Source organism: Canis lupus, chromosome 15 (assembly GCF_011100685.1).
Source record: "Canis lupus familiaris isolate Mischka breed German Shepherd chromosome 15, alternate assembly UU_Cfam_GSD_1.0, whole genome shotgun sequence".
NCBI lineage: Eukaryota > Metazoa > Chordata > Mammalia > Carnivora > Canidae > Canis > Canis lupus.
The window spans coordinates 7,256,485-7,266,872 of record NC_049236.1 but is presented as its reverse complement, the minus strand read 5'-3'; the positions used below and the strand labels follow the sequence as shown (position 1 = coordinate 7,266,872).

At 60.6% G+C, this 10,388-nt stretch overlaps 1 protein-coding gene and 1 long non-coding RNA gene across 4 annotated transcripts in view; one reads left to right on the top strand and one right to left on the bottom strand.

The window, feature by feature from the left end:
• The first annotated feature begins 648 nt into the window (after positions 1-648).
• On the top strand, positions 649-2,990 carry GJB4 (gap junction protein beta 4). Of its 3 annotated transcripts, none has more exons than XM_038557567.1 (3): positions 667-794; positions 1,112-1,258; positions 1,892-2,990. In XM_038557567.1, the coding sequence occupies exon 3, from the start codon at positions 1,960-1,962 to the stop codon at positions 2,758-2,760; it is 801 nt and encodes a 266-aa protein (XP_038413495.1). In that variant the 5' UTR covers positions 667-794; positions 1,112-1,258; positions 1,892-1,959; the 3' UTR covers positions 2,761-2,990. The 3 variants fall into 3 exon arrangements, with proteins under 3 accessions (XP_038413494.1, XP_038413495.1, XP_038413496.1); XM_038557568.1 differs by having other exon boundaries at positions 741-794; positions 1,056-1,258; XM_038557566.1 differs by lacking the exon at positions 1,112-1,258 and having other exon boundaries at positions 649-794.
• Positions 2,991-5,228: 2,238 nt separating this feature from the next.
• The window catches only part of LOC119869325, a 55,177-nt gene continuing 50,017 nt past the window's right edge, over positions 5,229-10,388 (bottom strand). Inside the window, exon 3 of the long non-coding RNA XR_005370188.1 lies at positions 5,229-5,410. This is a non-coding gene — a long non-coding RNA (uncharacterized LOC119869325). The remainder of the gene's footprint in view (positions 5,411-10,388) is intronic.

Sequence of the window (10,388 nt, the reverse complement as noted above, 5' to 3'; positions counted from 1 at the left end):
GCCGCAGCCACCAGCACGGCCGGGACGCCGCCCCCACTGGGAAGTACCCCGACTTCCCTACAGGGCTTCCCGGACGGCTCGGCCCAACAGGCCCCGCGGCGAGGTCCTGCCAACTGGGGCGCTTCTGGCTGCCGCCCCACACTCTTCATCTCCCCCTTTCCCCCCCCCCCGGGGGGCCATGGGTCTCCTGCCCTGAAAGAACCATAACCGGCCCCCCCATCCCCTATGCAGCCCACCAGCGGCCCAAGCTCTGACCCCAGATACATCCCCAGCGGGGTGGGACGTGATCCCCAGTACATCCCGGTGGCCCCGTCCCATCGATGCAGAGGACCTCGGAGCCGTGCTTCTGGAGAAGAGGGCAAGGGAGTGGCCTGGGGCCAGAGGGACCGGGGGCAATAGGGCAACGGCAAGGGCTGGGGGCCACACCCAGGGGTGCTGGGCCGACCTGGGCCCGGGCATCGGAGCAGCAGGTTCTGGGCTCCGCGCTGCCCCCCCGGCCCCCACCGGCGCACAGCCTGCCCCCTCACCCACAAGCCTGCCAGCCCAGCAGACCAGCCATGCCCATAGGGCTGCAGGGAGGGCGTGGGCCGGGGGAGAAGGGCCCCAGGTGTTTGCTCTGAACATGTGCCCGGGGAAGTCCGCCCGCCTGCCCACCCGCTCACTCTCCCTTGGCTCATTGGCCCAGAAAGCTCCACCCTGCACAGGAGCGAGGAACAAAAGCTGCCCCCGGGAGGCCCTCAGGCAGACAGACAAGCCCGGGACGGAGAGGTGAGGTGCTGCTAGACCCAGGAAAGGTGAGGAGCCATGTGGGCAGCCTGCAGGGGATCGGGCTGGGGGGCAGGGACCTGACGGGCTGAGGATCCCCAGCACCTCGGGCTGCAGGCTGGGGTCCGGGGAGGAGGATCCCCGGAGAAACCCCAAGGGAGCCACGAGCAGGGAAGGGATGCCCTGTGGGACCAAAGGGAGGACAGAGGACCGGAGATGAGACGAGAAAGAGGAGGCCCCAGGAAGGGGGAGTTGCCGTCCAGCCAAGGCCTATCGTGCTCCCGGGGCAGGCCAGGGGCCGGGAGCCGCCGGGTGGGCTGCAGAGCCACAATCCCCGCGCTGACAGCCCGAGCCAGGTGCACAGGCCACAGAGTCCTGTCCCCGTCCTGCTGGGAAGGACAAAGGAGGGCACTCAGGAAACGTCCCAGGATCACCAGGTCCGTGGAGGCCGAGGTCTGAGCCGGGGCCAGAGCTGGACCTGCTGGTGCTCCAGGTAAGGGGGCGTGGGGGATGGAGCCCAGCGGAACAAGGGGAGACAGAGAAGGAGGGCAGAGGAAGGTCAGGAGCCAGCTGCCAGCCGGAGCCTGCCCCATCTGTCCCCTCCCCAGTCCCTCCCTAAAGCCCAAATGGTTGGAATTCCAGAGGAAGCCACGCGGTCAGGACAGTCTGCACCCCTGCAGGGAGGGGTGGGGGGGTGCCAAGCCCCCCACGGTTCCAAACAGCCTGCTCACGTTGAGGGATGTCCTCATGTCATCTGGGTTGGCCAGAGAGAGGGGCTAATGGGAACGCGTGCCGCACGCCCGGCTCCGCTGACACAGCCCCCCACTCCCACCCCTGCTGCCCTTGGCAGCTCAAAGGGGGGCAGTCATCCGACCCAGACCTTCTGCCCGGTTCCGGAGCAGCGGTCGTGTGACCCGCAGGGCCAAGAGTCGGGGTCAAAGAAGTGGGCGGGAGCAGCTGTATCCATGACTTTGTAGCATAAACAAGGCCCCAGTTTTGGAGCTAGAAGACGGGGGTCAAGGGCAGCTCGGCCACTTCCTGCGGATGGCCATCCCGACCCCCCGACACCGTCGCCATGAGGACGTGGTCACAGGCCCCTTCTTTGACCCCGGGCCCCCCTCTGCAGGCTCCACACCCCGAGTGGGTGCTCCCGACGGCCGACGGTCCCCCCGAGGGCCCACGGACTCCCCCGGCATGAACTGGGCGTCCCTGCAGGGGCTCCTGAGCGGCGTGAACAAGTACTCCACGGCGCTGGGCCGCATCTGGCTGTCGGTGGTGTTCCTGTTCCGCGTGCTGGTGTACGTGGTGGCGGCCGAGGAGGTGTGGGACGACGAGCAGAAGGACTTCGTGTGCAACACCAGGCAGCCGGGCTGCCCCAACGTCTGCTACGACGAGTTCTTCCCCGTGTCGCACGTGCGCCTCTGGGCGCTGCAGCTCATCCTGGTCACCTGCCCGTCGCTGCTCGTGGTCATGCACGTGGCCTACCGCCAGGAGCGCGAACGCAAGCACCGGCTGAAGCACGGGCCCGGCGCGCCGTCGCTGTACGACAACCCGAGCAAGAAGCGTGGCGGCCTGTGGTGGACCTACCTGCTGAGCCTCATCTTCAAGGCGGCCGTCGACTCGGGCTTCCTGTACATCTTCCACCGCCTGTACCAGGACTACGACATGCCCCGCGTGGTGGCCTGCTCCGAGGCCCCGTGCCCGCACACGGTCGACTGCTACATCTCCCGGCCCACCGAGAAGAAGGTCTTCACCTACTTCATGGTGGCCACGGCCGTCATCTGCATCCTGCTCAACCTCAGCGAGGTCACCTACCTGGTGGGCAAGAGGTGCCTGGAGACCTTCCATCCGCGGCGCAGGCGGCCCCACCACCGGGACCGCCTGCCCGATACGTGCCCCCCCTATGCCCTCTCCCAGGGAGAGCCCCCCCAGGACGGGAACTCTGTCCTCATGAAGGCAGGGTCAGCCTCGATGGACGCAGGTGGGTTCCCATAGCCTGGAGGTGGGTAGCGAGGACCTAAGGCCACGGCCGGGCAGTGGCATCTCTTTGGCGGCAGGACAGGTGAGGAAGACGGTGGCAGGGCTCAGGAAGCCCGGCCAGGGGCCAGGGCTGGGGCGCGGCCGGGTGTCCGGGGCCCCGGAGGAGGGAGGTTGGCGGCTGGTGGGAATTTTGTACCTGGCAATGGGGTATGTTACAGCCATTAATAAACATGATTTTCCTGGTATTTTGAGGGTCGGGGGCTTCACAGTGGACCTCAGAACGGAGGCCCCAACCACTCGGTGGGCACCTGACCCCAGAACCTCGGGGCCCAGCTCACGTGTCATAAACACACACACACCCCGCAGCACGCAGCTCACACGCATGTAGGGTGCGCCCCGGGACGCCAGGGGAGTGCCGAGACGCTGCCCCAGGGGTCCCTGGACTTGGCAGGAGGCTGGGAGCTGGGGGACCGCAGGCCCAATGCAGGCCGGTTCTCAGGGGGAGACCCTCCAGGCACGCGTGGCTGCAGGAGGCTTCTGCTTCCCGCAGCACAGGAGTCGGGGAGGCGAGCCCCCCTCCAGGGCGGGGCCGGGCCCAGGGTGCGGGTTTGGCCCACAGGCGGGGCCTCCCAAGAACACCCGCGCAGAGCCCCAGGTCGGAGGAACCCCCCTCCTGCGCCCCAGGCACACATCCCCTCACCCTCCCAGCCACACCCCAGCCCCTGGCGCCCCCAGAGCCACCCCCCCCACAGCCTGGCCCTGCCTCTGAGCCCTAGAGCCCCCCGCCGACCCCCCAGGGAGCAGCCCCCGGGGCACCTACAGCCGCCCAGCCGCCCATGCAGGACCCGGAGGCCGCTTGCCATCCATCTGTGAGCCCGTCCCCAGCACGACGCTGACCACCCCGCTCCCCATCCACCTCAGAAACTGTTTGGTCGTGGGTCAGCGAGCTACAAGCCACGCGGCGGAAGGGTCCTCATGCTCAGCTGAACCCTTCCCACCCCGCGCGGCCCCTCCTTGGTTCCCAAGTCCCATCACCGTTGCTCTGAGTGAGGGTAGCCTTGACGCTGCATTTATAGCTGAGGAAGTGGCCCAGAGCACGGAGGCCCCCGCCCAAGTGCATCCTGGTGGGCTGAGTCCACAGGGCCGTGTCTCCTGGGGTCTGGAGGGAGCCCCTGAGCCTCCCCAACCCCAGGTGTGGGACGACATCAGGACCCACCTGGTCTTAGGTCAGACTCCCTGGAAGCAGAGCCGGGGGCGGGAATCAGGGTGTGTGAGGAGCAGAGGGCGAGGGGAGCGTGAGGGAGGGGCCGAGCTGAGCTGGGTACGGCTCAGGGAACCTCGCCTTGACCCCGGCGGGCTGCCGGGCCGTGGGACCACCCATCCCAGCACTGAGCTGTCCCCGCTGGAGGAAGAGGGGGCATCAGGCTTCGGAACGAGCTCCCGTACCAGCCCGTCGTTGGCTCCCGGCCGCCCCGGGGGCAGGTTGGTGACTCCTAGTCAACCGGGGTCAGTCTTGGGGGGAGGGCAGCCTCAAGCCAGGAGCACCCTATATTCACAGCAGCTGGGGAAGGCATGTCCATTTAAAGGGGATCCACTGACCACAGTAAATAAGGGAGGCCCCCTCCAATGCAGACCAGAGCCGTGACCGCCCAGCCCCAGAACCAGTTCGGACCCTGAGGGCCCCACATGACTCAGGCCAGCCAAGAGTCCAGAGTCCCCACTCCGGTCCCCAGCGCTCCACGGGGCGGGGTGGGGGGGAGCCCAGAACCCGACCATCCGAGGAGCCCTCTTTGTGGGTGCTGTTCCCAGAGGCCCAGGTCCTGATCCCGAGCACCATCCGGGCAGCTGGAGGCCGCAGGGGACCCCGAGGATTCCCCCAGGAGTTGGGCTCTGGCGCTTCCATCCCCAGTAACCGCCCCCCATGCTCTCAGGTCGCCCCCACCCCCAGCCCCACCCTCACGCCCGGCCCCTGCCATCCGTCCCCCCACCACCGCCCCACCCGCATCGCCGCCCCTCATGGCTTCTCGCTTCCTGAAGATGTGAGGACCCGAGTCAGGGTCTTGGGGATCCCCTCACAGCCCAGGGCTGCGGGGCCGCCCGGGGGTCACTCTGTCCTCTTCATTCCATGCTCGGCGTCTCCCGTGGCCTCCTCCTCTGCCCCATTTAGCTGCCCACTCACAGGACCACACCTGGGCCTTGTCTTCACCCAAACTGCTCCACCCCTAGAATCTCCCAGTGGATTCCAGTCAACAAATATTTATTGTTCACGTTTACGTGACAAGCCCCACGCTGGGCGCCGAGGGTTCATCTGGGAGGCGTTAGATACAATCTCTGGTCTCCAGAGGACAGTTCCTGGGCCGCTGGGGAGCACAGGGCGCTGGGGCGGGGGAAGGTGGATCCAACATCCGGGGCGCAGGACAGGCGGCTCGGGGGCTTCTTTACTTTTTTAAAGATTTTATTTACTCATTTGAGAGAATGTGTGCACAGACTCAGGGGCAGGTGAGGGAAGCAGGTGCAGGAGACGGAGACGCAGACGCTCCGCTGAGCAGGGAGCCCGACGCGGGGCTCGATCCCAGGCCCCCGGGACCGAGACCCGAGCCTCAGGCAGACGCTTCACCGACTGAGCCCCCAGGCGCCCCTTCCCTGAGACTCCTGAAGCTGACACCTGGGGAAAGAAGAGGATTTTGCCAAGCAGAGCAGGAGGGGGTGCGAGGCAGAGGGAGAGCAAGCCTGGTGACAAGGCCGAGCAGCAGGTTTGCGGGACACGCGGATGACACAGCGCAGACACGTGGCATCAGGGAGATAAATAAGGCACCCGGTCATCTCCTCCCTCCCGCCCACCCCGGGTCCCCGGGGTCTCTCCCTCCGATGCTACACCACCTACCATTCCTGGGGACCTGGCACCTCACACCCACCTCCCCGGGCTTCGACTCCCGTGTTTGCACCCGTCCTCGTTGCCCTGCGCAGCCTCCCATGGGCGTGCTCACACCCCGTCCCCCAGTATTGTCCTGGACAATAAAGCGACCGGGACCGGCGGGTTTCGGGGGAGATTTCGGACCGCGAACCTCAGGCGGGCACCCAGGCCCTCCAGCAAATTCTACATTTCTTAAAACTGTAGCCATCGTCTCCAAGATGACCGTATCATACCTTCTCTTGCCCCAAAGCTCCAGCCTCGACTCCCAGAAACCTCCTCAGCACGGAGGCCAGCATTGGCCTCCCATCTACTCCGCCTCCCCCCTGGGACGCGGATGCGCATCCTTGCTCCTCGTACCCCCTTCACTTGGACACTGGAGCCTCGCCTCTTGCCTCCTCTGGACGGGGCTCCACAGGTCTTGCCCCACAAGCCCGTAAATACTCTTTAATGCCCTTTCTCCTTTTTTTAACTTCCCATTTGACACCACGTTGTCCTCCAGCTACCACCCTCTTTACAAAAAACCACGACCCCCTAAACGCTGTCTACACTTGCCGTCTCCACTCCCTTATCGCATTACCCATCTTAGGTAGGACCGTTCTTGCCAAGGTCACCAATGGCCAACAAGCTGCCAAGTCCAGGGCTCGGCTCTTCATCCTCATCCTACGCCCTCAGTGACGTTTGGCTGTCGAGGGCTCCCTCCTGGCACATCGGCTTCCCCGGGCTTCCGGGCAGCAGCCCCTCCTGGCTTCCCTGCCACCTTGCAAGGGGTCCTCCTTGGTCTCCACCGATCCCTCCTCTTCCTCTCACTGATCTCCAAATGCGGGGTGCCCTAGGGCCCAGTTCTCTACCCTCTTTTCCCCTCTGTGATCTTCTCCAGTAGCAGCTATAAAACCATCTATAAAACTGATGGCTCCCACATTTATACCTTCAGACCTAACCGCCCCCACGAGTGTTGGCCTCATGCATCCAACTTCCTGTGGGCCATCCCAAGCAGAACTCCTAATCCCCCCAACACAGAACAGATACATGCTCTCTCCCAGTCTTCTTGCCTTGGATGGTGATGTCCCCATCCACCCGGCTGCTCAGTTCAAAAACCTCGGCGTCTCTTTCCTCATTCCCCACATCCACTCCATTAGTATAAGTCACATTGGGTATAACTCCAAGTTCAAAGTCCATTCCCTCCCAACCATCTCCGAGTGCTTCCCCCACCACCACCCCGGCCAGCCAAGCCACCTCACTGAACACCTGCGTAGCTGCAGAAGCTGGCTCCCTGCCTCCTGTCTTGCTCCCCTGTGGTCCCTCCTGCCCACGGCAGCCTGCAACATCTTCTGCCAAGATCAGTCAAGCCACTCCCTTGCTTAAAACCCTCCCGGTGGCTTCCCACAATGGTCATAAGAAATGAAAATAGGCCAAATCCATTGCCGTGACCTGCACGGTTAGGCCCTGGCTGCCTCCCCAAACTCCTCTTCCTTGGCTCTCCCCTTTCCGCACACCCTACGCTGGTCTTGTCCCATCTCAGAGGCTTTGCACTGGCTCCTGTTGGCAATATTCCTCCCCCGCAGAGCTTCCCATGACTTGTCTCCTTGTCATCCACATCTCCTCCAGGAGGCCATCTCTGACCCGCCCTCCCCAGTGATGCCCATATGCCACAGACAGTCACTCTCTGCCACGTGACCCCATTTTATCTTCCTTGTAGCATCTACTAGTAATGAAATGTTGTTTAACATTTGTCTGTTCTCAGTGTCTTCTCACTAGGATGCGCTCCTGAGAACAGGGACCCTGTCGTGTACACTCCTTTATCCACCAGCACCGAGAAGAGCGCTTGACACGTAGTAGGCACTCAATAAAAATGCACCTAGGTGGAGATGTCTAGTAGGCTATGGGATGGCGGGGAGGAAAGGACTGGTCAGGAAATGCTGACTTGGGAATTGTCAGCAAAGTGCCTCAACATGGGATAAGACTTTGCTCCAAAATTATCCCTCGGGTCAGAATGATCTGTCTTACATCCAAGTCCTCACAGTCTCCCACGTTGTGGGGCATGCTCTCAATTACTGCATTTTGAACAACCGAATGCTCTTTAGGGGAAACTCATTAGCCTGAAATAACTCCAGTCAATGAAGTCTTGGATATTTGTGGAGGTCACTGGGTAGAATCAGAAAAAAATGGAGAGAAAGACATTTCTCACGGATTCAACCATTACTCCTGGTGCTGTGACCTTACAATAGCAAGTATTGTCTTTGTAGGCAAATCTTTTTAAAAAAAAATTTAAGAACAATAAAGGAAGTGGTTATGTCATGAAGATGACAAATACACACCTACCAGATGATTTTTTTTTAAGTGATGCAACCTAGTATTATGCAACCAGGCTTTTATGGCAGAAAATAAAGTTCCCAGTATCATTCACGGATTTAAAAAGGACTATGTCACAAATAAGTTGGGCAAAAAAATAAAGTCTGCACATTCTGTAAAAGGTTAATGATAACAAACAAAACTCTAATGAGCTTAACCCAGGTGTTAGGGAAAAATGTTCAAAGTTTAAACAAAATCGCAAAAAAATAAAAATAAATAAATAAATAAAATCGCTTCATAAACTACTCAGGGGAGGAAAAAAATAATAGGTTTACTACGTTGTTCTAGGCAATATGTGATCTTAAAATAGGTAGCAAACTCTAGAGAATATTATGCTAAGTGAAAGAAGTCAGGCAAAGAAAGACAAACACCGTATGATTTCACGCATAAATAGGATATGAGAAACAAAACAAACGAACATGGGTGGAGAGAGAGAGAGAGAGAGAGAGAGAGAGAGAGAGAGAGAGAGAAAAACCAAGAAACAGACTCTTAACTATGGAAAACAAAGTGACCCGGGGCGCTTGGGTGGCTCGGTCGTTGTCTGCCTTCAGTTCAGGTCATGATCCCGGGGTCCTGGGATGGAGCCCAGCTAGTGGCTCTGCTGCTCCCCCTGCCTGTGCTCTCTCACTCTTGCTCTTCTCTCAAAAAAAAAAAAGAATCTAAAAAAGAAAAAGAAGGAAGGAAGAAAGGGAGGGAGGGAGAAAAGAGAAAAGAAGGAAGGAAGGAAGGAAGGAAGGAATGGAATGAAGTAAGCAGAAGACTTGTCATGACGTTTCCATTACTTCCTGTCCGTCCTTCCCTCCTTCCCTCCCTCCCTCCCCCCTCCCTCCCTCCCTCCTCCATCCCTCCCTCTTCCTCTCCCTCCCCCCCTTCCTCCCCCTCCCTCTCCCTTTCCCTTCCTCCCTCCCCTTCCCTCCCTCCCCCTCTCTCCCTCCCCCTTCCCTTCCTCCCCCCCCTCCCCTCCTTCCTCCCTCCCCTTCCCTTCCCTTCCCTCCTTCCTTCCTTCTTCCCCTCCCTCCCTCCTCTTCCTCCCTTTCCCTTCCCTCCCTCCCTCCTCTCTCTCTCTCCCTCCCTCCCTCCCTCCCTCCTCCCTCCCCTCCCTCCCTCCCGCCCTCCCTCCCTCCCTCCCGCCCTACCGCCGCCCCTTCCCGTTACCAGAGGGGAGGGGGTGGGGATGGGGCAGATAGGGAATCAATCAATCAGTCAGTCAATCAATAAAATAGGTGATGGGGATTAAGGAGGGCACTTGCTGTGAGGAGAACTAGGTATTTTAAATGTTGAATCACTAAAATCTACACCTGAAACTAAATTTACACTATTAATTGGGATTTAAATAAAAACTTACAAAGAAAAAAAATGTCGGGAGCAAAGTAACGTTAATAAAGTAAATTATTATTTCAACCACGCTGAAAGTTTATATGTTCAAATCAGCCCCCAAACCTCTTGGAGGGTCTCCTCACTGGGAACACAGGGGGTCACTCTTCGGGGTCGTGTTATACCTGGGCTCCCGCGGCAGGTGGCGACCACCACAGAGGCTGTGGGGGAGGGGTGAGAAGATGCCCCAGGAAGGAGGCTCAAGGGTCAAACGGGACTGGACGGGGGCGGCCAGTAAAGGGGACCGACCGCAGGGCAGATGGGGATCCTAGAAGCCAAGGGGATACGATGTCACAGAGGAGGAAGATGATCGAGTCCCACATCGGGGTCCCCTCAGGGAGCCTGCTTCTCCCTCTGCCTGTGCCTCTGCCTCTCTCTGTGTGTCTCTCATGAATAAATAAGTAAAATCTTAAAAAAAAAAAAAAAAAGACTGTCCTGGCGGCCTTGCCAGAACCGGAATATCGTCTGCGAGCGCACATACGCCTTAGCCGTCGCCCGACATAATGACCCTACGGCTTGTGTCTGCTTCCTCCCCTCTGCCTCCCAGCTCAGCCATGGCACCTGCCCAGGTGCCCGCGTCGGGGCCTCCCAGTGTGCAGGGGCAGCGAGTCCCGGGGCCGGGGCCCTGCAGCCCAGACCCGGCCCGGCCTCTCCCCGCTGACGCCCAGTGCCCAGCACGTCTTCGATGACCCAGAATCAAGGCGCCGGAAGCTCCCACGGTGCGAGCGGCAGGCTGGGCTCAAGGATCCGGCACACGCCTCACCCCAGGCTGGCCTCCCCCGCTGCCTGATGCCCACACCCTGGCAGCCCGAGGGACAGCTCAGGCAAGGAGCCTCTTCCCACCCAGGGGGTCGGGGCTGCGTGAACGTGCACAGGCTCAGCCACACAAACCACCTTCCCCCTAAGCACCAGACCAGGGATTTGGGCCTGTAGGCAGGAGGTGGAGACGGTGGGAAGGGACGAGTGAGGCTCAGTCAGCGAAGGCTTCTTGGAGGAGGCAGGGGGT